This window comes from Lepidochelys kempii, chromosome 6, assembly GCF_965140265.1.
Source record: "Lepidochelys kempii isolate rLepKem1 chromosome 6, rLepKem1.hap2, whole genome shotgun sequence".
NCBI lineage: Eukaryota > Metazoa > Chordata > Testudines > Cheloniidae > Lepidochelys > Lepidochelys kempii.
In genome coordinates this window covers 15107116-15135106 of record NC_133261.1, presented here as the reverse complement: position 1 = coordinate 15135106, position 27991 = coordinate 15107116, and the positions used below count along the sequence as shown (strand labels likewise).

The 27991-nt window shown below is 53.1% G+C and overlaps 1 protein-coding gene across 2 annotated transcripts; it reads left to right on the top strand.

Moving 5' to 3' along the window:
- Positions 1–2268: 2268 nt before the first annotated feature.
- On the top strand, positions 2269–27991 carry OSBP (oxysterol binding protein). Of its 2 annotated transcripts, none has more exons than XM_073346862.1 (14): positions 2269–2697; positions 15364–15572; positions 18339–18589; positions 19793–19991; positions 20513–20615; positions 20934–20988; positions 21414–21545; positions 21752–21997; positions 22228–22348; positions 24285–24388; positions 24680–24775; positions 25378–25550; positions 25828–26048; positions 26142–27991. In XM_073346862.1, the coding sequence occupies exons 1-14, from the start codon at positions 2381–2383 to the stop codon at positions 26282–26284; spliced, it is 2370 nt and encodes a 789-aa protein (XP_073202963.1). In that variant the 5' UTR covers positions 2269–2380; the 3' UTR covers positions 26285–27991. The 2 variants fall into 2 exon arrangements, with proteins under 2 accessions (XP_073202963.1, XP_073202964.1); XM_073346863.1 differs by lacking the exon at positions 2269–2697 and adding an exon at positions 3009–3087.

Here is a 27991-nt window from a genome sequence, read left to right as displayed (position 1 = left end):
TCCAGCCTTGACAATGGGCTTAGCTTGGCTGAGAACCCAGTGCAACCTAAAGAAGGAGCCAGCTGGAGAGGGGGACGGGGGGGAAGGATGTCCAGCCTCATCTGGGCCCAGCCTGTTAAGCTAAGGGAGACCACAATGACCAGGGAACTTACCCTAGCAGCAACGATTTCCATCTCCACTCCAGTGGGACAGGGTACACCTGAAAAAAATGATACATGAACAAATGATACCTGGAGTGAAGCATAATATCAAATGTGCACAGATGGGAAGGTGCTTTAAATAAATACTTATTCTATACACCTAATTAAAATGAGGCAATGCAGCCTTTGAGAATACCTGCTGCTACCCCAGCGGCTCACAAAGAAAAGCACAATTCTAAAAGTGAGCAAAGTAGTGAGAGCATCCACTGTGTGTAATTAATTAGGCAATCACCTAGTTATTGGCTTGGGCTAAGATCCTCAAAGGTACTGAGGTGCCTAACTCCCACTGATTTCAATGAGTGTGAGGTGCCTAAATACCTGTCAGGATTTGGGCCTCTCTTAGTCAGTAACAACTCCTCACAGTTACTGCAGATCAAGTGATGACTGTCTGAAGAAATCAAGGTGCACTTGAAACATGCAATGCCCATATGTACAATACACCAAATTCTTCATTATTTGTGTTAACAGTGCCGTGATCTGGTAGCAGCATCATCTAACCACACACAATTTTCTTATGCTGTTTCTAATCCCATCTTCTCAGTTGAGAGTGTGTGATGTCAGAGTCTGCATGGCATTGGATTGGGAGGGGTTTCATGGTGTATTTGGGGTTTGATCTTAGAGGAGGCTTGGAAGTTTGATTGATTTCACTGTTACACAGACAAACTGATGAAACATATTACCATCAATAATAATCAAAATGTACAGATGGGCAAAGTAAGCAAAATGCTGCTTGAGAACTTCTTAGAGTTTGATTTAAGGATATTTACTTTGTATATGTTGACATGTGACGCTGACTTCCTCTGTGACCTTGGGCAAGTCTCTGTGCCTCCATTCCCCATATGCAAAAAACAGAGATAATAGCACTGTCCTGCCTCTCAGGGCTGTTTGCAGGAGAAATACATTAAAGATTTTGAGGTGCTTTGAGATCTACTGATAAAAAGCTCTATATTATTATATTCTGCATCCATTAGTCATTGTCCAATCCTGACTGGGCGGTAAGGTGCAGTGTTTCATGACAGTGGTGCATTTGCCATCTTTTCCACACAATTATGCTTTTTGTTTTCTTCATTGCTCTTCATGGAACAGTTTTTTTCTCACAGCTGATAGGGAAATCCTTATCTTGAACTTCTTCATATTTTGGTTGTGACAAGCAGAATATACTTTTCCATCATGCTCTCTTTTCCAGGCTCTACATGTCTCCTAATTTCTGCCTCTAATTTATGGTCAACCATTTGGCCAGGGTCTGTGGATTTCCCTTAATGTAGAACAGCTTGGTGGGACAAATCCATGCAGGGATAGGGGAGCAGCCTGGCTTCAATTCACTCCTCCAGCCCTATGCCATCCTTTTCAGATGGTGGTTTAGGAGCCTGTGTGTCTGTGGGGCTTTGATCGGGGAACTCGGGTTCCGTTCCCGGCTCTGCCACAGACAGCCATGTGACGCTGGCTGAGTCCGTTGCCATCCTGAGCCCATTTGCCCAGCCATGACCTGGGGCCTCAAAGAGGCCAGACCCAGCAGATGGCGACGCTGGTAAGTCATGCTAGGGTCCTGGCGTGGGGACAGGTCAAGGGTCAGCGATTGGCAGTCCAGGGTGAGAGTAACTCAGGGTCAGGGGTCACAGGTCACCAAGGTCAGAGGTCACCGAGACCCTGGCTTGGACACGTCCACGAGCCCTACTGCTTCCTGGATAGGTTGGCTCCTGGTTCAGCCAATCCCAACATTAAACTGGTGGAAACCCCGCCTACTGGAGCCTACCCAGTCAATCAGACACAGGATGAATCACCTCTCAGTGTGTGGCGTCGCCTTATCAGCACCTCCCCCAACCAATAACGTCTCTGCTCTACGGCGACGTTAGCTTATCCCCGCCCACATCTCCCCATTGGACGCAGATAGCGACGAACAGGCAAAACAGCCAGGGGGAAGGAGGAAGACTAGGCCAATGGGATGGCAGTGATGGCTATCGCCAGCCAATACGCTGCCAGGACCCGCCCAGCAGAGGCCGCTGTGCCAATAGGAGCGCACGGGCGGGGCCGCGGGGCTGGCGGGCGGGTCTCTTGCCCCCGGAGAGGGGTAGCGCTGCCAATGGGCAGAGCGCGGGGCGGGTGACGGCGCAGCGCACGGAGAAAGGAGGGGGGCAGGGCACTTGGACTCCGGCGCGACGAGCTCTCGGACGCGGCGCGAGATGTCAGAGCTGCGGGCGGCGGGTCCCGGGCCCGGGACAGGCCCAGCGGCGGCGCCCGGACCCTCGGCACCGGCCGCGGGAGGCGGCGGAGGCTCCGGGCCCGGCCCGACCACCCCGCTCCCCTCGCCGGCACCGGGCGGCGGCGGGCCAGGATGCCCCGTTGGAGCGGGCCCGGGAGGGGTGACAGCCGCTTCCGGGTCGGCCAGCTCCGCTTCCGGGTCGGCCCGCGAGGGCTGGCTCTTCAAATGGACCAATTACATCAAAGGGTATCAGCGGCGCTGGTTCGTGCTGAGCAACGGGCTGCTGAGCTACTACAGGTGAGACCCCGCCCCCGGGCCGGGCCGGGCCCCGCCCCCAGCCCTCCTGCCCCATGGCAACGGGCTGCTGAGCTACTACAGGTGAGACCCCGCCCCCGGGCCGGGCCGGGCCCCGCCCCCAGGCCTCCTGCCCCATGGCAACGGGCTGCTGAGCTACTACAGGTGAGACCCCGCCCCCGGGCCGGGCCCCGCCCCCAGCCCTCCTGCCCCATGGCAACGGGCTGCTGAGCTACTACAGGTGAGACCCCGCCCCCGGGCCGGGCCCCGCCCCCAGCCCTCCTGCCCCATGGCAACGGGCTGCTGAGCTACTACAGGTGAGACCCCGCCCCCGGGCCGGGCCCCGCCCCCAGGCCTCCTGCCCCATGGCAACGGGCTGCTGAGCTACTACAGGTGAGACCCCGCCCCCGGGCCGGGCCCCGCCCTCCTGCCCCATAGCGATGGGCTGCGGCGGCGCCACTACAGGTGAGACCCTGAGCTCATTTGTGCTCTGTGAGCTGACCTTCCCCAGAGCAATGGGTGCTGACCTACTACACCCCGCTGGAGATGGGTCCTGCCGACTGAGTCCCTGCCCCACCCCCAGTGGTACGTCCCAACTCCTGAGCTATGGGTGAGACCCTTCCCCTGACAGCAGTGGGGTCCTAAGCTGCTTCAAGGAAATCCCTATTTCCCTTTCTGAGCTAGACAGTCTCCTCACCACTGTGTCGTGGCCTCCCTCCCCCAAGCTACTGCAGGTCATGCGGACTGCCTCCCATTGGGACCCCATCCTAGGGAGAGTGATTTAGCTCTGCAGCTATTATCCCAACCCTTCCCTCACACTGATACTTCTCCGGGCCTGGGATGTCCCAACAAAGAGGCTCCTTTTCCCACCCAAAGCAATGGGTTCCTCGGGTACTGTATCTCTTGCTCTATATCCCCCTCCCTGTCTAGAGCTTGCTGGGAAGGGCCCCTTTTACATTCTCCTAAAGTAGCATTAAGCTGCTCAGTTCCTGTCCTCACATCAAAAGACTTATACATTAACTCAGATAGTGATTATTTCCCAGTAGGGGGAGTTCTCCCCTTCTGCCCCTCACAAGAAAGGTTGTTCTTGTAGTTAAAGGACTGGATTGGGTCATTCAGTTCCCTGCCGTGCTACAGACTCCATGTGTGACCTTGGAGAAGCCAGATGCTCTGTGCCTCATCTGTAAACTGCAAATAATATTACCCTGCCCTGCAAGGGTGTGGTGATGATGGGCCAGATAAGTACGTAAACCAACAGACTTTTTCAGGTAGCAAGGTCCCTGCCCCCACATGTGAGGAAGACTCAAAACCCCTAGGGAAAGAGAGAGGACCCCCTTGCTTATGCCCTGAACAGTGGGCTTATCTGCTGCTACAGGTACCTACCCTTAGGAAGAGACACCAGTCATGCCCCCCCCCCCACCTTTGCAATGAGCTCCTCAGTTACAGGTACTGGTGGCAACCCCTGCAGAGAGAGTTTCCCAAGAGCACCAGGTTCCATGGTTGCTGTAAATATCAGGGATCTTCCTGTACAACAAGACCCCTGTAGAGAGAGATAGTAGCAGAACTAGAGGGAGTTCAGAGAAAGGTGATGAATATGATCAAGGCCTGGATAACTCTCCCAGGCAGAGAGATTGAAAAGACTGGGATTGGTACTTTAGAGAAAAGGTAAATGAGAAGGGTCATGGTAAAAATCTATAAAATAATCACTGGTTTTGAAAAGGGGAGATTGGGAGCTTCTGTTCTCCGTGTTTTCTAACACTAGACCAAGGGACATTCAAAGTCAATACTTTTTTCACACCAGTGTGGTATTAGCCTGTGGAACTCACTGCCACATGAAGTCACTGAGGTTCAGAATTTAGCAAGATTCAAAAAGGGATTGGACAGCTATATGGAGATTAAGAACATCCCGATTAATTAAAGATTTTTGGAAGGGATATTAAAGATTGGCTTAAGTCTGAAATTTATTAGGATGAGAGGTTTCAGAGTAGCAGCCGTGTTAGTCTGTATTTGCAAAAAGAAAAGGAGTACTTGTGGCACCTTAGAGACTAACCAATTTATTTGAGCATAAGCTTTCGTGAGCTACAGCTCACTTCATCAGGAATGCATCCGATGAAGTGAGCTGTAGCTCACGAAAGCTTATGCTCAAATAAATTGGTTAGTCTCTAAGGTGCCACAAGTACTCCTTTTCTTATTAGGATGAGAGGAGGCCTAAGGTAGGAGACAGATTATCCCTCTCCTGCCATGGCAGCGTTCTTACATCTTCTTGTGTGCTGACCACTGGTTGAAACAGAGTATGGGACTAGATGGACCTTGGACCTGATCCAGTCTGGCAGTTCCTATCCTTACCCCCAGAGCAGTCAGCTACTGGGGATGACTAACCAGAAACCCCCTCTGTCCTTGTTACAAATTCCAGCAAATAGATCCTCTTCCAGGAGATTCCATCCCATCCCCATCTCTTGGTAGCTATGGGCTTTTCAGCTAACACTGGCACTGGAAAACCTAACTGAGGCTCCTGTGGGAGAGATCTACTCCCATCCCCTTTTCTGTGCAAAGAGCTTCTAACTAACAGAGATACAATGATCTTACCTCCTGAGCATCTGTGGAAGGAGACACACGTCCAGACTAGTGGGTTCCTTAGCTACTACAAACACATGGGCAACCAGATGCCCAAACAGAGCAGCAGACTCCTCATCTACCGTAGGTATTTGGGCATGGGAACTCCCTCCCCTGCCTGCCCTCCAAGGGAAAGACAAACCCTTCCATATCTCCACCCAGCACAATGGGCTGATGGTCTGTTATAAATATGGGGGCGACCAGGGCCACTCACTCCACTTATTCCCTGGGACTGCCACCCTCCCCCATCCAAACCCAGAGCAACAGGTTGCTGAGCTATTCCAGCTACAAGCAGAGCAGTGTTGCCTAGTGGATAGAGCACTGGACAGGGACTCAGGAGACCTAGGTTCTCTACCCAGCTCTGCTACTGGCCTGCTGGACCACCTTGGGCAAATCATTTCCCCTCTGTTTCCCCCATCGGTAAAATGTGGGTAATGATACTGACCACTTTTGTAAAGCACTTTGAGATCTACTGATGAAATTACTAGATAAGAGCTTGGTACAACAACTGGCTCAGCCCTGTCCCAGGGAGAGACCCCCTCCTCCCCCAAAGATCAATGGGCTTCTCAGCTGCTAAAGATAACTCCAGCAAGAGAGATGTCTTTTGTCCTGGGGACATTCTTCTCATGAAAAGCAATGAGCATTCAGAGTGCTGAGATACTTAGGTAGAGAGATGCCTGCCCAAACTCTTGCTGGATAAAGATCTCCCATCCCCCTGCTGAGTCTGCTCCCTCCCCCCAGCACTCACCCAGCCAGAGTTACTGAGCAAAGGTACAGGGGCTGCCCTGCCCAGTCACCTTAACTGGGCTCGCTGGACAAATGGTTCCTAAGTTATTGCAGAGACTGGGGTTCCCTCTTGCTCAGAGTCACCTCCCTCCTCCTCACTGAGCTACTGCCGGGGCCAGAATTTCCCCTCACTCAGTGGGGAGATTCCCCCATGTTATCCCTTCCTTGGAGCAATGCTGCTACAGATGAGGGGTTCACTGCCAGTCGCTGCCCCATCTGAACTCTCCTCCTCTCTCACTCAATCATAACCCCTATGTACTGAGGCCTTCTCTTCCTGATGTTCCCTCTGAGGCCCAGCTGGCTGAGTAGAGCCCCAAGAATTCGGTAAAGTAGCGGGAGGGTGACTCCATTGTTCTTTTGGTTGGTGGCTGGTGCCCGTTAGGAAACTTCAGGGCCAGGAGGCCAACTCTAAGTCTGTGCACTCGCTCAACACCGTTCTGCTATTTGGCCGGTAGAGAATTGAGCAGACATCATTCACATTCCCTTGTTCAGCTCAGTTTTGGGGCATCCTGAGCTGCTGGAAAACCCTCCTGCTGCCAGCCTGTAATTCCCCTTCCCCAAACTGGGAGATGGCACCTCGTTTCCATACCTAAACTGGGTTACACACACACACTGAGCTAGTGACCTATAAGTAGCACTGGCAGCTGCTAACCCTAAGCCTCTTGCAGCCCATTGTACGTTGCCCTGCATCCCCTAGGTTGACACCCTACCCAGAATCACAGGCTACGCACAGCAGCCCCCGGCATGGCAGTTGGTCCATAACACGTCTCCTGGGTTCCTTCCCCACTCTGGGGACTAATCTGAGCTTTAAACAAAATATTTCTTGTTCTAAGTGCGTGGATCAGTGAGGTGTAAGCTCAGGGGATGTGTGGTCAGTCCAGCCCTCTAGTGCCTTGCACCAGGAGGGAAGTGGAAAGCAACCTCTCTGTTTGGGTGAGTGGGGTAGCAAGGGCATCGCCCACCCAGCCAGAGGGGCCATGTGCACCTCCTGCCCCCTCTGACTTTTGGAACTCTGAGGCAGCTCCAGTCTGCTCCTTGTGTAACAGTGCTGCTCAGTCTGGCTGTTTGTGGGTACCTAGGCAGTAAAGTGCTACCGTGTGGGTGGAGGGATTCTGTGCTCTGGGCCCTCCAAGATGCTGGGGTGGGAATAAGGACTGCTCTCCTGTACCAGGGTGAGCAAGTTAGAACCTTCTGTAAAAACCCACTGAAATCTTTCTCCAGTGCCGTCTTCCCTGAAGGATCTCAAAGTGGTGTTTAGATTGGATTCAGGGATCACTGAATTGGAGTTGGCCAACATGCCCAGGTTCCGGTGGGGAGTGTGATAAGATTTGAATCACCAAGGCCATTTACATCAGCACTTTGTGCAGCCCGGTATCCACCACCACACTGGGGCCTTGAGTCACTATTTCCTCCAGGGCATGCCTTCCTGAATTTCTCACGCTACTGTTTGTGGTGCAGGGGTTCTGAAACTGGGGGTTGGGACCCCTCAGGGGGTCACGAGGTTATTACATGGGGGGGTCGCGAGCTGTCAGCTTCCACCCCAAAACCTGCTTTTCCGCCAGCATTTATAAAGATGTTAAATATATAAAAAAGTGTTTTTAATGGTGTTGCACTTAGAGGCTTGCTATGTGAAAGGGGTCACCAGTACAAAAGTGTGAGAACCACTGTTGTAGCACCTCAGGGTTCGCTGAACATCTCCCATCTGACCTGGCTTTGCATGCTTAGGTTTGGGCAGCCAGGAAGTAATTTCATTGCCACCTGCATAGTAAATATTTTCAGGTAGAACAAAACTGTTTGCACACCCTGCCTGTAGCTGACATCTGAGCCCCAGAGTCTCCACAAGGGTTAAAAACTTTACCAGGGGCCTGGATTGGAGAGAGAGGGAGGGGGTGGTTCTTCCTGCCAAGCCCGGCCCTACCCCCCCTCTTCCATCTCCTGACTGTTGGGCTCTCAGTACTCTGCTCTACCCCAGCCTCCTAGCTGCTTCGGGTGTGAGTGTATGGGGCTATGGGTACACTACACATGCTACAGCTGTGGCTACCCCGCTGTAGCACTGTACTGTAGAGGGGGCTTTGCAGCTGCAGCTACCCCACTGTATAGGGTGACCATATGTCCCAATTTGGCCAGGGCAGTCCCCTTTTTCAAATCTGTCCCAGCCGTCCCTACTTTTTCACCAAAACTGGGCTCTTGTCCCAGCTGCAAGGCAGAGCAGAGAGCAGCGGCTGCTGCTCGGGGTTCAGCTGAAGGCAGCGTAACCCTCCAGCAGCAGTGGAGAAACGTGATGCTGGCAGGCAGTGCTGCCTTCAGAGCTGACTCCTCCTCCCCGCCCAGGCTGCACAGAGCTCAGCAGGTCAGCCCCAGCTGCTGGCGGCACAGGGCTTGGCAGGCTAGCCCCTGGTGGCATGGGGAGGGTGGCTCTGGGGACAGCTCGGGCGAGCCCTCTGGGTGGGGGCAGCTCTGGCAAGCCCTGGCCATCCTGTTTTTACTTTAAGAAATATGGTCACCCTATCGCTGTAGCCCTGGACTCGAGAGGGGGGTTTGCAGCTGCAGCTACTCTGCTGTAGCCCTGGACTCGAGAAGGGGGTTTTCCTTTGAGGTAGGAAATTCACATCCCCTAGAGGTGGCAACTAGGTCCATGGAAGAATTCTTCTATTAGCCTAGCTGCATCTACCCCAGAAGGTTAGGTTGACCTAACTGCAACAGTAGACATGGAACTTAACAGCCCTGAGTGACGTAGCCAGATTGATGTAATTTTTAGGTGTAGACCAGTCTGCTGCTTTATTGCTTTGGGTCCTCCTGAGGGCCTGCCACAAGGCCTGCTTCTGCTCATATCTTTCCTCAGCAGCAGCCTAAGGGAGAAGGACAATCCAGTGGTCAGAGCACTAGCCTGATACTTGAAAGACATAGGTTCAAATCCTGGCTCTACCACAGACTCCCTGTGTGACCTGGAGCAAGTCACGATGCATCGGTGAAGTGAGCTGTAGCTCACGAAAGCTTATGCTCAAGTAAATTTGTTAGTCTCTAAGGTGCCACAAGTATTCCTTTTCTTTCTGCAAATACAGACTAACACGGCTGTTACTCTGAAGTCTGTGTGTGTGTCTCTATTTTACAGATGTCAGAGTGGCACTGCCCAGCTTCTCCGGGGTGTAGTGGGAATGTTAGATTGTGAAGTGCTCAGATGGTGATGTAAGTGCAAGTAGCTGAGACAGATTCTTGAGACCCTCACTGTGGTCCAGAGGGCTGGGAATGGCAGCTATGAAACTGACAGGTTTCAGAGCAGCAGCCTGTTAGTCTGTATTCGCAAAAAGAAAAGGAGGACTTGTGGCACCTTAGAGACTAACCAGTTTATTTGAGCATAAGCATCCGATGAAGTGAGCTGTAGCTCAGGAAAGCTTATGCTCAAATAAATTGATTAGTCTCTAAGGTGCCACAAGTACTCCTTTTCTTTTAGCTATGAAACTGACCAGCATCTTGTTATGTCACTCTGCTGATGCTCAGGAAAGCCATGAGCAGAGACACTGCAGCCTCAGGAAGGCAGCCCTGCATTTGGTCATGTTGGGAGGATTTTCTTCCCAACCTTAAGGGCTAGAAACATCATTTCGTAAATAAATGAAAGCTTAAATCCTCAGAAGGCGGTGACTTATCCTCCCCACTCTTGACACCAGGTCTATGGCATCTCAGAAAAGTCCCAGGAAAATGGTTCAGGAGTTATGTCTCAGGCAGGCATCTTGATTATAAACTGTTTAAAGTGACAACACAGAGGAAGGGTGCCCAGCCTGGCTGAACCCAGGGTGGGGTGGCTGCTTGTTAGCTGTTCTCCTCTAGGTAGCCCTGTATTATTCATAGAGTAACTAGAGCCTGGAGGGTAAGAATAGCTGGCAACACAAGCTCATGTTACACAGCTGGGGGTGTGGGAGGGCAGAATGCACAGTTCCCCTCCCCCAGCCTTCTTGTCTGATGCTCTCGAGCAAAGACTTCCAGGGTTTAGAGAGTGCTCAGGAAAAGTGGCAGCCCCTGAGATAAAGCAGCTCACCCCCATGTTGTCTTCTCCCCCATCTCCAAGAGGGTGACCTACATCAGCTTCCTTGGTGTGCCAGCTGTAAGCTGCCAAGGCCAGGGGGAAGGTGTGAGTGTGTGCCAGCCCTTGGCTGCCTAGGTGTTGCTTGGTTATGCAGGCAGGGAGATGGCCCCGCATTGTACCACAGCGATACAGTGGGAACTTTGAACTCATCCTGAGCTGGGGTGGGGGAGGGAAAAGTTGCAGCGTGAATAACTAGATTGGCTGCTGAAGAGCTCATGTGACCTTCAGGGCAGGGAGGCTGTGTGTTCTTGCTAAAAGTGAAGTTGAGCCAGCAGGGGGCATATGGAGGGGGGGAAGGGAGATCCCTTGACCTTAATGGGGGGGGGGGCAAGAGAGGACCCACCCTTCCAGCCATGCTAATTCTGCCATGGCTATTTGGGGGCCTTTCTCTTCCCATCACTATTGCCCAATCAGTGAGATCAAAGGACAGGATCTAGCAGGGACATCTCCCCTGGCCAGCTCTGGAATTTCCTGCTGGGTGGTGGGTGTTCTGTGCATGCTCCGCTCCCTGCATTACTGGGCATGTTGACAGCAGTGTGTGATGTGGCTGGCCGGAAATTCACTAGTCCACTTGGTTAATATTTACTTTGGGGGCGGAAGACTGTTGTGTGAACTCTGTGAAGCCACATCCACCTGGGGCTTAACACCCCCAAAAGCTCGCCAGTCTGGCCGAGTCCCAGCAGTGAACATAAAATCCCCAAAAAGAAAAGGAGTACTTGTGGCACCTTAGAGACTAACCAATTTATTAGAGCATAAGCTTTCGTGAGCTACAGCTCACTTCCTCAGATGCATATCGTGGAAACTGCAGCAGGCTTTATATATACACAGAGAATATGAAACAATACCTCCTCCCACCCCACTGTCCTGCTGGTAATAGCTTATCTAAAGTGATCATCAGGTGGGCCATTTCCAGCACAAATCCAGGTTTTCTCACCCTCCACCCCCCCACACAAATTCACTCTCCTGCTGGTGATAGCCCATCCAAAGTGACAACTCTTTACACAATGTGCATGACAATCAAGTTGGGCTATTTCCTGCACAAATCCAGGTTTTCTCACATGTATGTATGGGGGTGGGGGGGATGTGAGAAAACCTGGATTTGTGCAGGAAATAGCCCAACTTGATTGTCATGCACATTGTGTAAAGAGTTGTCACTTTGGATGGGCTATCACCAGCAGGAGAGTGAATTTGTGTGGGCGGGTGGAGGGTGAGAAAACCTGGATTTGTGCTGGAAATGGCCCACCTGATGATCACTTTAGATAAGCTATTACCAGCAGGACAGTGGGGTGGGAGGAGGAATTGGTTCATATTCTCTCTGTATATATAAAGTCTGCTGCAGTTTCCACAATATGCATCTGATGAAGTGAGCTGTAGCTCACGAAAGCTTATGCTCTAATAAATTGGTTAGTCTCTAAGGTGCCACAAGTACTCCTTTTCTTTTTGCGAATACAGACTAACACGGCTGTTACTCTGAAACCTGTCATAAAATCCCCAGCCATCTGGCTTGACTAGTGTGCGGCTGGCTGGCTGGGCTAAATTATCAGGCCGTTCTATGAAGTTCAAGATGTTGCCCTATTAATAGAAATGCCTGCCAGTGTAGAGATCACATGAGCATAGAAAAGCCTCCCCACCCAGACTCTTAAAAGGGGATAGGCCTGGCCCATTAATAGAACAAACTGGGAGCCACTGCCAATGTGGGGGGTGGCATGGGAGGCGGAGAGAAATGCCTCTGGAGCTTGCCATATGCTAGTGAAAGCTGGCAGAGAAGAGACCTGGTTAATAATGTCCACATAGCAGGGAGCTCAAATCAGAATAAACCACCAGCATATGGGGTGCCCGGCACTCCACAACCACCTCTCTCGCTGATTCTGGGGTGAAGCTGCTAAGGTCTCAAAACCCCCACCTTCTCCTCCTTGGCTGGAGTTCTGTCTAGGAAAGAGGATGGGATGCTGGGGGAACAGGTGGCTGCTGAGATGGTGCCATGTCATAAGAACAGATATGTTGGGTCAGACCAATGGTCCAGCTAGCCCACTATCCTGTCTGCCAACAGTGGCTGGCACCAGATGCTTCAGATGGGGTGAACAGAACAATGCCAATTATCAAGTGAACCATCCAGTCCCAGCTGTTGGCAGTCAGAGGCTTAGGACGCCCAAACCATTGGGTTGTGTCCTTGACTATCTTGGCTAGTAGCCATTGATGGACCTATCCTCCAGGAACTTATCTAATTTTTCTTGAACCAGATTATACTTTTGTCCATCACAACTTCCCCTGGCAAAGAGTTCCACAGGTTGACTGTGCATTGTGTGAAGAAGTTCTTCCTTTTGTTTGTTTTAAATCTGCTGCCTATTTATTTCATTGGGTGACCCCTGGTTGTTGAGTTATGTGAAGGAATAAATACTTCCTTATTCGCTTTCTCCACACCATTCATGATTTTATAGACCTCTGTCGTCTCCCCTCTTAGTCCTCTCTTTCCCAAGCTGAACAGCCCATGTCTTTTTAATCTCTCCTCATATGGAAGTTGTTCCAGACCCTTAGTCATTTTTGTTACCCTTCTCTGTACTTTTCCCAATTCTAATCTATCTTTTTTGAGATGAGGCGATCAGACATGCACTCTTTATTCAAGGTGCAGGTGTACCATGGATTTATATAGTGACATTATGATATTTTCTGTCTTACTATATCGCCCTTTCCTAATGGTTCCTAACATTGTTAGCTTTTTCTACTGCCGGTGCACATTGAGCAGATGTTTTCAGAGAACTATCCACAATACCTGCAAGATCTCTTTTTTAAGTGGGAACAGCTAATCTAGACCCCATTGTTTTGTATGTATAGTTGAGATTGTTTTCCAGTGTGCATTAGTTTTCACTTACCTACACTGAAATTCATCTGCCATTTTGTTACCCACCTGCCCAGTTTTGTGAGAGCCCTTTGTAACTCTTCAGTCAGCTTTGTACTTAACCATCTTGAATAATTTTTTGTCTACAAACTTTGCCACCTCACTGTTTACCCTTTTTTCCCAAACCATTTATGAATATGTTGAACAGCTCTGGTCCCAGTACAGATCCTTGGGAGAACCCACTGTTTACCTCTTTCCAGTGTGAAAACTGATGATTTATTCCTACCCTTTGTTTCCTATCTTTAACCCAGTTACCGGTCCATGAGAGGACTTTCCTCTTATCCCATGACTGCTTGGCTTGCTTAGGAGCTTTTGGTGAGGGACCTTGTCAATGGCTTTCTGAAAATCCAAATACACTGTATCCACTAGATCACCCTTGCCCACGTGTTTGACCCCCATCAAAGAAGTTTAATAGATTGGTGAGGCATGATTTCCTTTACAGAAGGATTCTTCCCCAATATATTGTGTTCGTCTATGTGTCTAATAATTTTGTTCTTTACTATAGTCTCCACAAATTTGCCTGGTACTGAAGTTAGGCTTAGTGGGCTACAATTGCCAGGACCAGCTCTGAAGCCTTTTTAAAAGTCAGTGTTACATTAGCTATCCTCCAGTCACCTGGCACAGAGGCAGATTTAAGTGATAGGTTACAGACTACCGCTATGGCTTAGTGTGGGAATCTCCTTCTCATGCTCTCCGGTGAAGACTGATGCAAAGAATTCATGTAGTTTCTCTGCAATGGTCTTGTCTTCTTTGCATGCTGCTTCAGCGCCTGGATCATCCCGTGGCCCCACAGAGAGTCTGGCAGGGTCCCTGCTTCCCCTGCACTTCCCCCCCCCCCCCCCCCAAAAAAAAGTTGCTGTTTAGTTTTTGAATCTTTTGCTAGTTGCTCTTCAAATTCTGTTCAGCCCAGGGGTGGCCACCCTGAACCTGAGAAGGAGCCAGAATTTACCAATGCACATCGCCAAAGAGCCACCGTAATATGTCAGCAGCCCCCCCTCCGCTCCCAGAGCCACCTTCCCGATCCGCTGTTTCCTGGCATGCCGGAGGAGGGGGGAGGAGCAGGGCATAGCAGGCTCAGTGGAGGGGGCGGGAAGGGCTGGAGTGGGGGCAGGGCCTGTGGCAGAGCCAGGGGTTGAGCAGTGAGCGAACACACACACGCCCCCCCGCCCCCCCCCCCCCCCCAGTGGAAAGTTGGCGCCTGGAGCTCCAGCCCCAGAGTCGGTGCCTGTACAAGGAGCGCATAGTAACTTCTGAAGAGCTGCATGCGGCTCCAGAGCCACAGGTTGGCCACCCCGGTTTAGCCTGCCTAATTATACTTTTACATTTGACTTGCCGGAGTTTGTTCCTTTCTGTTTTCCTCAGAAGGATTTGACTTCCAATTTTTAAAAGGTGTCTTTTTGTCTCTAACCAACTCTTTTACTACTGTTTAGCCATGGTGGCATTGTTTTTGTTTGGTCCTCTCACTGTTTCTGTTGTTTGGGGTATACATGTAGTTTGAGCCTCTATTATGATGTTTTTAAGAAGTTTCCATGCAGTGTGCAGGCATTTCACTCTTGTAACTGTTCCTTTTAATATCCATTTAACTATCTTCCTTATTTTTGTGTAGTTTTCTTTTTGAAGTTAAATGCTACTGTGGCTTGTTGTTTTGGTATTTTTCCCCCTACGAGGAGGTTAAATTTAATTACGCCATGGTTGCTATTACCTAGTGGTTCAGCTATGTTCACCTCTTGAACCAGATCCTGTGCTCCATTTAGTTCTAAATCAAGAATTGCATCTCCCCCCTTGCGGGTTCCAGGACTAGCTGCTCCAAGAAGCAGTCATTTATAGTGTCTAGAAATTTTATCTCTGCATCCCATCCGGAGGTGACATGTTCCCAGTCAATATGGGGACAGTTGAAATTCCCCATTATTATTGGGTTTTCTGTTTCTGCAGCCTCTCTAGTTTCCCTGGGTATTTCACAAGCACCGTCAGCATCCTGGTCACATGGTCAGTAGTTTATTCCTATTGCTATACTCTGATTAGTCAAACATGGAATTTCTATCCATAGAGATTCTATAGTACAGTTGGATTCATTTAGGATTTTTACTTTATTTCAGTCTGCTTTCTTTCACATATAAAACCACTCCCCCACTAGCATGACCTGTCGGCTTTCCCCCAGCCCTTAGTTTAAAAACTCCTCTGACTGTCTTAATTTTACATGCCAGCAGTCTGGTTCTGTGATGCCCATCTCAGTGTTGACTTGGGTTACCCATTGTTTGCCTTTGTTCCCCAACCTTCTCCACCATAATTGCAGATCGAAAGCGGAGATGCGTCACACCTGTCGTGGGACCATTAACCTAGCCACAGCCAACATCACTGTGGAGGACTCCTGCAACTTCATCATCTCCAACGGTGGGGCACAGACCTACCACTTGAAGGCCAGCTCAGAGGTGGAGCGGCAGCGCTGGGTCACGGCCCTGGAGCTGGCCAAGGCCAAGGCTGTCAAGATGCTGGCTGAATCAGGTAAGTGGTGCCATGCGCGGCTTCTCCGAGGGAGCTCTGTGGAAGAGGAGGGAGGGACCCAGTGGTGGTGCAGTGCAGAGGACTTGGGGGAAGCTAGGAATGCGTGAACATGAAGACTGAATTCCCTTCCTCTCAGGGGAGGGAGTGCTCTCCTAGGTGGGGCTTAGGGTCCCAGGGTGCAGTGCTGTGTGTCAGGAGGCGGGATCTGAGACCCCTAAGTAATTGGATCTCCCAACTCCTGTAGCTACCTGCTCGGAGCTCTCTTGGGAGCTGCAGATGATGAGAACCTCGCACCTGAAAGCAGCACCAAACGCTTCACCCCAAGATACCAATCACCTTTCCATTTTAGGGATGTGATGTGTAGCGTGGGGGTCGATACAGTTTTACAATTGGGATTCCTGGCATGTTTCGTTCCATCCTATTTAGATTTTCAGCTCCTCGGGGCAAAGACCACGCGTCTCCAGCCTTCCCCAGCACCAAGCCCATGGTTCTCCAGTCACTGCTCAGTGCTGAACTGCGTGCCCGATGCCCCATGGCAACACACGGCCTGGGGGCTCGTTGCCTTCCAGTTTGCTTTAGCATAAGGGGCAGATGGACCCTGCTTTACCCAGTAGGCTGTTCAATCTCTGGTAGAGCTGTATCTCCACAACTACACCCTGTTTCTGTATCGTAAATCTGCCTGGCTCCCCATCCCATGGCTAAGCTGCTGTGTTCTGCAGCAAGAGGCTTTTGAGGCCGTTCTTCCCCCTGGGCTGATGTATTTAGCTCCACTGAATTTTATTTCCCATGGGAACACGGGGGTCTGACTGTGGCTCAGCTACCGCCTCGCGCTGTCTGGGGCTGTGGCATGAATGCACATAAAGATCTGCTCATGCACTTACATTGGCTCTCCACACTCAGGCAGCCGCTGCTTGGAATGTTCAGGAAAGTGAAATCAGCACCCTTGGTAGGTGTCCAGCCATACCCAGGGGCTGAGTTTTGTGTGTGACAATCGGAGTTGTCTCTGAACCTCTCTAATAGTGTCAGCTGTTACCTCCCTTAATACAAAATCCCAGGTCTTCTCTGACTGCTGCTTGAATGGCAGCTGTCACTTTCGCACCATGTAACGTAGAACAAATGATGGAACAGGTCTGGAAAATGAAAGATTACTTGCAGTTTTGAGGCGGGGGGAGAATATCCCAATTTTTCTATACCTTTTCCAGATTAGCCCCTATGGACATAGCAAATGATTAGCTATATCTGTTTGGGACAGTATGTACAGCTGCCAGCACAGTGAGGTATCATTCCTGAGTAGTGCCTTTGGGAGCGACCCCCAATACAGTTATTTAATGTAGCTCTGCGTTGGCCTGCTTGGGATTTCTGGACCTCTTTTTTTTTTTTTTTTTTTTCAGGACAACGTAGACCACTAAAAGATCAGCTGTCATGTCTTTACTGACTTTGACAATGCTAAGTCTTGATTACAATCTCTGCCATCTCTAACCGTGAATTCCAAGATTCGGGGCTCTGGTATTCCTGAAATGTCTTTGTTTTCTGAGTTCTAATATATACCCTAGTGTTGACTCTCATACAAGATGTGTGTTAAACAGCAAGCTAGCCACATGGTCAGATCAGATCTTTCCCTTAAGATTTCCTGGCTTGATCTGTTCTGATAGTGTATTGGACTTGGATAGTGTCTTGGATAGACTTCTTGGAGCCACTTATGCAGTGAACAGCCCTGCCCATTACTGTCATCCTGGCTTTAGAATAATCATTTCAGATTCTGTTTTGAAATAGAGGAGAGCGCAACAAATAGCCTGTCTGGAGTAAAAATATTCTCCGTCTTTAACTCCAAATCCATGCCCCTTCTCAGCTGTCTGGGGAGCAAGGTGAGCTTTACGCTATGGCCTGTGGGTGAGCAGACATGTGCTGTTAGACCAAGGAAGGAAGCTCAAAAGCTCCTGTCTGCTGAAGCTCTGCCCTAACAGTTCAACCAGGGCTCCAGCACTTCAGCTGCTGAGATGTCACATGGGTGGAAAAGGCAGCGTCCAGTCTGCTCCGAGGGTAGAACCGGGAGCTGAGACATGTTGGTAGCTGGCACGGAGCATAGGTGTAATAATTCTTGCCAAGCAATTGGGCTGCTGCATTGAGCGCTAGCTGAAGTTTTGTGATGTGGCTTATGTAGATTGCAGTACGGGAGCCCAGCTGCCAGCATGGATGGGTCACTAGCAGTGGTTCTGTAACCCACAGCCACTCAGCCTGGCACTCTGTGCCCACCAGCGGTGGCTGGGCCACAGATGGAGCCATGGCTAACAGAGCTGGCTCTTTTAGTCCAGGTAGGAGTGGCTTATGGTTTGAGAACCGATGAAGTGAGCTGTAGCTCACGAAAGCTTATGCTCAGATAAATTTGTTAGTCTCTAAGGTGCCACAAGTCCTCCTTTTCTTTTTGCGAATACAGACTGAGACGGCTGGTACTCTGAAAAGAGGTCCTAGGGTCAGTCCCCACTGCTGAGGCCCCAGCCAGGTGCTATAATTCCAACCTGAGCAGCCATTGGATGACAGCTGCTGTCAATCATTACTGACCTCCAGCTGGATTGGACAGGATGAGGCACCATTTCCCCTGAGCTGTCCAATCCACTACCATCACTTTGTGGAGACAGAATGTAGGAAGCGCTGACTGTGTGTGGGGAGCAGGGGAGGGTTTGGTAACACACTTGGCTGGTCGGTGCTGAGTATCCCTTCCTGGCTGGATGTGATGTGGCTTGTCCTTGACCCCCCCTCCCCCCCCAGATGAGTCGGGTGATGAAGAGTCCGTATCACAGACAGACAAGACGGAGCTGCAGAACACACTGCGCACCCTGTCCAGCAAAGTGGAGGACCTGAGCACGTGCAACGACCTGATTGCCAAGCATGGCACGGCGCTGCAGCGCTCCCTCAGCGAGCTGGAGACCCTCAAGCTGCCCGCTGAGAGCAACGAGAAGATCAAGCAGGTCAACGAGCGAGCCACACTCTTCCGCATCACCTCCAACGCCATGATCAACGTGAGTGTGGCCAGCTGCGGGGGGTGGAGCACATGGGAACTGCAGGGATTACACACCCCAGCGTGCACTGCTCCAGATTGGAGAGGCTTCTCAGATCAGTGCAGAACTGTGCATGCTGGATCATGTGCTGTGTGGGGCAAGCAGCCATGGCCTGGGTCTGTGCGACACAATAAGGCCCTGATCACTATTGCAGTGAAGGCGATCTCTGGAGCAGGGGGCAGATGTATTGTCCTCTGTAAATCAGTACAGGTAAACTACGGGTTCCTGCATTGCCATCGGAGCCCTCTGTTGGGCAAAACACGAGCACCTGTGGCCTACGTGCCCTCCCTGTTATGGTGAATGCCCTGCGGTGCCTATCTAGGGCTTCTGTGGCTATTGCGATCAGCCCCTGCAACAGCACATTGAATTGGGTCGCCTGGTGGGCAGAGAAGAGGTGTAAAAGGATGTAAATCCCTTGCACCCTTTTACACCTCTGCCCACCAGGCAGCCTGATACAGTGTGCCACGCTGGGGGTTGATCGCAGTAGGACGTAGGAAGGGATGGGGATGGGGCAGGATTCCACATGGAGAACGGTTCCAGCTCAGCTCTGTGATTTTCTAAGAGGCCAGTGAAGGCATGGTTCAGTGATCGCTCATCTGGCCATAGAGGGTTGAGGTATCACCGCCCTGGTGTCAGAGGGAGATGGGAAACCCAGTTATAGGATGTGGGGTGTGGGAAGTTCCCAATATGGGCTGGTCCCCAGAAGGGAGCTGGGGCTGTGAGGGAAATGTGGATCTATGCTCGCTCAAATGACTGATCCAACGGTGGCTTCAGCTGGGAGCCCCCTCCATTTCTCTGCCTGCTGTCCCAGCTTTGTAAGCTGCCAAGCACTTGCCAGGGAGTCTCTGGCCTCAGAGCTGCCTCTAGTCTTCAGAACCTCAGCACAGGGGCTCACAAGGAAGATGTTGTCTTGACTGGCCAGAAGGAATTATCGTCTGGGTGGCTACAAGGCCACTTGAGCTGGGGTGGTGGCTGGGACACTGCCAATGGCTTGAAAATTCCCCTGCAGCTCTTGTTTGTCCACAAGGGGGCAGCATTGCCCCGGGTGGGAATAAGAGGCATCTGAAGCCTACCAACGCATGCTGAGCAGACCCCTCTAAGGCAGCGCTTCCGGGGCAGGGTGGAGTACAGAGCTGTGGCAGTGACCTGTGCTCTTCCTTGCAGGCCTGCCGAGACTTCCTGATGCTGGCGCAGACGCACAGCAAGAAGTGGCAGAAGTCCCTTCAGTACGAGCGAGACCAGCGCATCCGTCTGGAGGAGACTCTGGAGCAACTGGCCAAGCAGCACAATCATCTAGAGAGAGCCTTCCGAGGGGCCACCGTGCTGCCAGCCAGCACTCCCCGCAGCGGGGGCTCCGCTAAAGGTCAGAGGGCAGGGCTCCTTCCCCGAGGCTGCACTACAGCTGTCTGCTGTTGCTCTTGCTGGGTGATGCAAGGACTGGTGGGATTGGGAGCTCTCTCTCAGGCATCTCCATCGTTATGCACTGCTCCCTTCTAGAGCTCCCCCTGCTGAGAGAGGCTGGGACTGGAGTAGCCAGGAGCTTCTGCCACAGCAAGTGATCCTGCCCTGCTCCTGCTGGAAGAGATCAGGACTGAAGTAGCTGGGAGCTCACCCCAAAAGCAGCACTGCTGCCCCGCTCCCAACAGTGCCCTCTGGTCTGGTGGGAGAGGCTGGGGCTGGAATAACTGGGAGCTCCCCTATAGCCAGCACTCCTGCCCTGCTCCTTGTAGCACCCCCTGCTGGGAGAGGCCAGGACTGGAATAGCTGGGAGGTCCCCACACAGCCAGCACTGCTGCCCTGCTTCCCATAGCACCTCCTGCTGGGCTCCAGGCAGATGGAGACTGAAGACTCTCGTGTATAGCTTGCCACCATTCCCTCTTGCAGATGAATGCTGCCCAGGGAAAGGAGACCTGAGCGACGAAGATGATGATAATGAGTTCTTTGATGCACCGGAGATCATCACCATGCCGGAGAGCATGGGCCACAAGTGAGTGATCTCGGGCTGAGTCTTGGGCATCGTTCTCCCTACTCCTCTGCCTAGCAGGGAGGATGCCCCTTCCCTACGCGTACATCTGTGGATGATCATGTAGCTCTGCTTCTGCTGGTAAGCACCATACTGTAGGTTACTGTGATGAAGAGGGGTAGCTATCAGCATGGCCTGGGCCTCTCCACCTCCCTGCCATGTCCTGTACCATTCCTTTGCTCTTCAATGTGCATCAGACTGAGAAAAGCCTCTGATGGCTTGGGGGAGGGAGGGCATTGAGGGGTGCAATGTGCTGACTTTTGTTTTCTCTACTTCCTGTAGACGCACCGGCAGCAACATCAGCGGCGCCAGCAGTGACATCAGCCTCGACGAGCAGGTAGTTCTGTACCCAGGGCAGGTACAGTCTTGTTGCTGATGGAAGCCCCCAGAGAGAGAGAGAAGCTGTCTGGGGGACATGGGCAGATATCCCAAGGAATGTTCCTGGCACTGTTGACTTGAGCTTGCTGGGTGCTTTAAGCAGGCATGAAGCCAAGGGCCTGACAGGCAGGGCTGTGGGTATGGGAGTGCATGAAAGCTGAGTGGGGGAAGAACTAGGCCTTCTGGGAGTGGAGTGGGAGGAGATCTGGTGGACTTGGTCAAGCAGGGTGTCCCAGGCATAGGAAGCTGCATGGAAGGAGGCTGGAGGTAGAGAGAGGGACATGAAGGGAGGGAAGGAGTCAAGACTGAGAAGAAGTCATGCAGGGCCAGGAAAGCCTGCAGACCGGCTTTCCCTTGGTCATGCCAGCATGGTCTTGCCCTCAGTACAAACATCAGCCAGAGGACACGAAAAAGGAGAAGAGAACTCGGATTCCCAACAAGCCGAACTACAGCCTCAACCTGTGGAGCATCATGAAGAACTGCATTGGGAAGGAGCTCTCCAAGATCCCCATGCCGGTGAGTCCCCCAGCCTGCGGGGGTGCTCTGGGGCTAATCCTTTGAAAGAGGGTGACCTCCAGTTTTCTGAGGAACAGCTGGGACTGAGGCTGCAAATTGATGAGCCCCATTGATCTAAGGTTGTTAGGTTCCCAGTGCTGCGGCTCCCTGGGCAGCCAAGATCCTGGGCTCCTCTCCTGTCTCTGACTCCTCTCTCCTGCTCCCAGGTGAACTTCAACGAGCCTCTGTCCATGCTGCAGCGCCTCACCGAGGACCTGGAGTACCATGAGCTGCTGGACCGAGCAGCCAAGTGCGAGAGCTCCCTGGAGCAGCTCTGCTACGTGGCCGCCTTCACAGTCTCCTCTTATTCCACCACCGTCTTCCGCACCAGCAAGCCATTCAACCCTCTCCTGGGGGAGACCTTCGAGCTGGACCGGCTGGAGGAGAACGGCTACCGCTCCCTCTGCGAGCAGGTGTGAACAGCCTCTGCCCTAGAGGGCAAGCCAGGCTGCCATGCCGTCTGTGCTGGGGCTCCTTAGAGATCTCCTCCAGCTGGAGCTCCTGGTGCTGCCATCCCTCTCTACCCAACCCCAGGGCCCCACAGTTGTGTCTCTTAGAGAGAGCCAGGTGCTGGGCTTGGGAGTGGCAAGTAATGGCACAGGTCCCTTGGCAACTGTCTCGTTCTCTCCCTTATCTCTCCCAGGTAAGCCACCACCCTCCCGCTGCTGCCCACCATGCTCACTCCAAGCACGGCTGGACGCTTCGCCAGGAGATCAAAATCACCAGCAAATTCCGTGGCAAATACATATCCATCATGCCCCTCGGTGAGTCCTGGCCACCAGCATCCCTACTGCTAGGCACTAGGGAGGGTTCCTCGAGCCATGGCAGAGTGTCCCAGGCCCCTTAGTGGGGGTTTCTATCTCCACTCCCCTTGCTGTTACCCTATGTGCCAGCGAGGGTCTCCAGCCCCTCCTGTAGTGTTGTCAGCTGCCCAGGAAGGAGGATGGTAGAGTGTGGTGAAGATGATGCCCCCTCTCCTCTCCCAGCTCAGTGCTCCTTCTGCCCCAGCCCATCGCAGGAACATGCACTGGAGAGCCAGATTTCTGGGATCCATTTCCACTCCACCACTGCCTTGCAGAGTGATCTTGAGCAAGCCACCCAGCTGCCATGCCTCAGTTTCCATAGTGGGAATGGCCTGAGCTGGTGGGGAGCTTGGAAAGCACGAAGCAAGTGCCACTGCAGCAGGCTAACCCCAGCCACACAACTAAGGTGACATTTATAACACCTAGCTCTGACCTAGAGCTTTTCAGCCATAGAGATCAGGGTCACAACCCCTATTTTACAGGGGGGAACTGAGGCACAGAGAAGGGATGTGACTTATACAAGATCACCCTGCTGACTGGGGCACAGCTGGGAGCTAAGCTTTCTCTAAGCTGCGCGACCATGCAGCAAGCTATAAAAGGGCCACGCAGGCGGGGAGAGGCGCCCCTCGCCCAGCCCAGCCCTGCTGCAGCTGCCAGTCCAGGGAGAGGCGCCCCTCCCCCAGCCACTAGCTGCTGCAGTGAGAGAGGGCTGGGGGAAGTCCTCTCTCCCCGTTGCAGCCCTGGGGCAGCCTGCACCTCAAACCTGTCATCCCTGGCTGCACCCTCTGCCCCAGCCCTGAGCCTGAACCCCTCATCCCCGGCCCCACCCCGGAGCCTGCACCCCCAGCCAGAGCCCTCACTTCCCCACACTCCAACCCTCTGCCCCACCTCTGAGCCCCTCGGCCCCACGCCCGCCACACATCACTTCCATATTGGTGCACGTAACAAACTTCATTCTGCACATGGATGTAAAAAATTAGAGGTAACATTAGCTGGGATTAGAACCCAGGTGCCCTGACTCTCAGCCCGGTCCAGTAGGCCACGTTGTCTGAGTTTCTTTGCCAGTGGAAGGAACAGTGAATATCATGGGTCTGAGGGAGTTCTAGTCAATTGGATGGTAACCCCAGAGTGGTGGGGGATTGGTTGTACAATTGGAGATCTGGAAAGCTGCTTATAAGCTGTTGAGAAATCGGCGTCTGCAGTATTTGTTGGAGAGTGTCTTGCTCTTTTATACCCCTTGTGCAAGAAATCAGACATGCTCTGGGACCCGTCCTTCAGCCCCCTGGCTGCTGCTCGTGTGCTGCTTCCTGGAATTGGTTACATGGCACAAGCATCTGTCCAGAAACCGTGTTAGACATAACGGCAAATACACACATCGGGCTGAAACCACCAAAGTAAAGGGAAGTGCCGCTGCGTGAACGCAGTTGGTCACCTCTGAGGAGATTGGAAAACAAATGAGCCCGGCAGTGTTATGGCTCCTGCAGGGACATCCTCAAATCCAGTGCTTTCCCCATCCCCCGCTCCCTACAGTGCTCTCTTCTGGGAGAGGCTGGGGCTGGAGTAGCTGGGAGCTCCCCACACAGCCAGCTTGGTACTTCCTAATTGCATGGCACATGTGATTGTAGGATAAAAGCAGATTGGGTTGCTGTTAAGTGTTGGGCTGGGTGAAGTCAGGTTCGTGTTGCATTGGGGGCTCTTCTAGAGATGGGCGGGAGGCCTGGATGGGCGCAGGTGTGTGCTGTCTGCAGCATTGTAAGGCAGCCGCTGGGGTTAGACTGGCCATTCCCTTCCCCCATTTTTACTGCTTCTGCAGCGTGGGTGGGTGGAGTTCGTCCTGTCCCAGCGCGGAGGGGGTGTCTGCTAACGGCTGTTCCAACCTCCACCTCCCTGTCTCTAGGTACCATCCACTGCATCTTCCACTCCTCCGGCAATCACTACACATGGAAGAAGGTGACCACCACAGTGCACAACATCATAGTGGGCAAGCTATGGATAGACCAGGTGAGCAGGCGGGTTTGGGAACATGTTCACGTGGCAGCACTGGGAGGCAGGATTCCTGGGTTCTGTTCCCAGTCCTGCAGCAGCGTGGATGGGAACAGGGGCAAGTAAGTCCAGGAACGGGTTGTACAGCAGCAGCCAGGACCCCTGGGTTCTATTCCCAGCCGTGTGACTTGGGCTAGGCACCTAACAGCCATGGCTTAGTTTCCCCATCACTACCATGGGGGTGGGGGCTTGGAAAGTGCATCGTGAGTGCTGCTGAGCCTAGTTAACCCAAACCTTACTCCCCTGCAGTCTGGTGAGATCGAAATCATCAATCACAAGACGGGCGACAAGTGCAATCTCAAGTTTGTTCCTTACAGCTACTTTTCCCGGGATGTGGCCAGGAAGGTAAGAGGGGGATTCATGGCTCATCCTCATCCCGAGTCTCCTCCCCCACCCCCGAGCAGGGTGCAGTGCTCATCGGGGCAGTGCAGGAGAGGGGCTTGGGGGATAGAGGAGGGGAGAGAACAAAAGGGCCAGGTGCTGTGGGGCAGAGGGGGAGACAGGATGGGAAAGGACCTGTGTGAGCTGCTGCCCCATGACAGGTGAAGGAGAGGGCAGCACGTGGGGTGTGACATGGCAGCTACATCTGGGGAGTGACCTGCCCAACCAGCCCTGTATTGCTGGCTCAGCTCCAGTCCCAACTAGCTGTTCCTCTGGGGTCAGGAGCGCGGAGATAACGGGGCTGGGGGTAGATGGGATCTGGGGAATCCATGGAGGGCGCAGTGGGTCTGGGGCGAGGAATCTGGTGAACTCCTGAGCGGAATGATGGGTTAATGGAGAGGAAGGGGGTGGAATATGGTGAATTTCTGGCTCCTGCAGCTGGCTTTGGCTGCTGGGAGTGGCACTAGAGGCTCATATGGGAACTTCCCCATCTCTCTGCTCCTGTGCTGGGTGGCTGGGGAGACAGCTGCACCCAGTGCCCCACTTTGTACTTTCCATCCCGGCAGGTGACAGGGGAGGTGACAGACCTCTCGGGGAAAGTGCACTTTGTCCTGCTGGGCACCTGGGATGAGAAGATGGACTGCTTCAAGGTGCTGCCAGGCAGTGGGGAGAACGGTGCTGAGGGGAGGCAGAGAGCCGAGGAGAGTCGGGTCCTGCTGTGGAAAAGGAACCCCCTCCCGTGAGTGAGGGCTGCTGGGCTGGGGGTGTGGCGGAGACACTGGGGGCTAGATGGTCCAGCATAGCCCCGGCTTCCTTCTGGGCTGTCTGAGATGCAGGTGCCGGCTCACGCCTTGCCATCTCTGCCCTCCAGTGCAGAGATCAGGGATTCCCATGGGACAGGGAACCGCTTCCCCACAGGCGGAGCAGGCCGCAGGGCTGGAGGGAGGATGCCATGCTGGCAGGATCTTCAGGGGTCGCGTCCCCCGGCCGTGTCTCACCCTTGTCCCTCGGCACAGGAAGAACGCGGAGAACATGTACTACTTCTCTGAGCTGGCTCTGACGCTCAACGCCCTCGAGAGCGGCACCGCCCCCACTGACAGCCGGCTGCGGCCTGACCAGAGGCTGATGGAGAACGGGCGCTGGGATGAGGCCAACGCCGAGAAGCAGCGGCTGGAGGAGAAACAGCGCATCTCCCGCAAGAAGCGCGAGGCCGAGGCTATGAAAGCCACGGAGGATGGTAAGGAAACTGTTGGCTCCCTGCCCCTCTCCTCGCCCCAGGCGGCGCTGGTGTGTCTGACACCCCTCCCGCCAATCTTCCTTCCCCCTCCAGGCGCTCCCTACGACCCCTACAAGGCTCTGTGGTTCGAGCGGAAGAAGGACCCTGTTACAAAGGAGTTGGCGCACGTGTACCGGGGAGGATACTGGGAGAGCAAAGAGAAGCAGGACTGGAGCTCGTGTCCGGACATTTTCTGAGCTGGAAGTGGCAGGATCAGCAGCAGGAGGAAGAGAAGGAAAGAGGATGGAGGTTGAAGGGAAGCAGCCGATCATGTGACTTCCTTGCCTAGCGCTTTCCTCGAGTGTCTGTCTGTCTTATCCAATCGCTCGTTCCGAATCAATCACCACAAGCAAAAGCCAGTGGCGGTGATTGGCTGGGTTGCCTTAGCTGATTGACACTGACATTGATGTCTAGATCCCCGGGGCTGGTGCTCTGTGCCCCAGGTGGCCGTGTCCCCCAGCTCCCTTACGCGGCTGTCTGTCTGTCCAGCTTGGCTCAGCCCGACTCCTCTGGGAGCTGTGGGAGGGAAGAGCTCTGGAGCTGTTAGAAAAGGACTGGCCCTTGTTAACACCCTTAGACAAGGGGATGCACACAATGGGGCTGTGGGACAGAACAGAAGCCTCCCAATGTACTTCCCATGGGGTGGGGGGCTGTTTGCGGGAGCTGGGGATATCCTGTATCTCATTATTGTGGTGGGGAGGGGTCAGTCTCTCCTCCCTTAGGCAGGAGCTAGGGGCACCCAAGTGGCTGGGGGAGCCTGGTGAGTGCCCATGGAGACGGAGGGATGTTGTGGCAGGCAATGCAGAGCCATAGCTCCTCTTCCATCCCGGAGCAGGGGATGAGGCTGTGACTGGCCTTGCTCTCCGAGAACCCTGTCTGGGGCAGTGTCTGCTGAACTTTCTGTCTGATTTCAGAGAGGGCTGTGGGCAATGAGACCCCCACCCCCTCTGCTCTCCCCTCCTCTCCCGCCAAGAGGCACCCACCCCACTGTCTTCCCCCTCCCCATGTGCACTCTGGAAGGTGGGGAGCTGCGGTGGGGGTGGAGCATCCCTCTGGCCAAGCGAGCGCCTGTTATATAGCTGTATATTATATATATGTAGAGAGAGCTAATATTTTGTTTGATTTCTGCCCCCTCCTCCCACAGTGGGTCTCATTTTTGTAACACCCACATCTCATGTCTCCTGCACAGTGAGTACCCATGCTCTGTAGAGCTCCCACCCAGCCCCTCAGGCACAGCACTGGTCTGGGGGAGAGGGGGAGGAGGTGCTTGGGCCCAGAGCCATACTGGCTTTGGGCTAGGGCCCTGCTGACTTGGGATAGCATCCCTCCTTCTCCACTTGGCCACTCCCCCCCCATGTTAGTCACCTGCCCCTTCCAGCAGGAAGGATGGAGGCACTGATAGCGGCCACAGTTGGATCCTGAGGTTCAGAGGTGCTGCCAAAGCAGGAGAGGATCGGGCAGGGCCAGGAAACAGGCCAGCCCCAAAATCAGAGGGGCGTCTCTCTGCAGCCCTGAACCTGGCTGAGAATCACACACTGAGGTGCCTTCCTTGTATGTTTCATTCTGGGTTCGTTCTTTTCCCCCCTTGACTCCACCACCTCTGCCAACCGGGTGAGGGGGCAGTGTTCGTATAGACTGCTGGCTGGACGGGGCAGGTCCCCTCTCGCCGGCTGGGTGAGATGAGGCCAAGCCCAGTGCTAGCTGATCCCTGCTTGTTGGGGCAGGAGGAGGCACAGAGGGGGCATGGGCCCTGGATTCCCATGGGAGGGACACTGGTAGATTTAAAAAAAACTAAAACAAATCCCTCCACTTCTAGTTTTGGGGTTTTTGCCTTACTGTTTTTTTTTCTCTTTTTTTTTTTTTTTTTTCCAAGAAAACAACTAAATTAAAAAAACCTGAAAGCC

Bases quoted from the DNA above. Each gene is read 5' to 3' on its own strand.
- OSBP (XM_073346862.1), top strand. From the start codon at position 2,381: ATGTCAGAGCTGCGGGCGGCGGGTCCCGGGCCCGGGACAGGCCCAGCG. The intron at 2,698-15,363 runs GTGAGACCCCGC...CCATAATTGCAG, and splicing joins GGGCTGCTGAGCTACTACAG to ATCGAAAGCGGAGATGCGTC. The intron at 24,389-24,679 runs GTGAGCAGGCGG...ACTCCCCTGCAG, and splicing joins GCAAGCTATGGATAGACCAG to TCTGGTGAGATCGAAATCAT.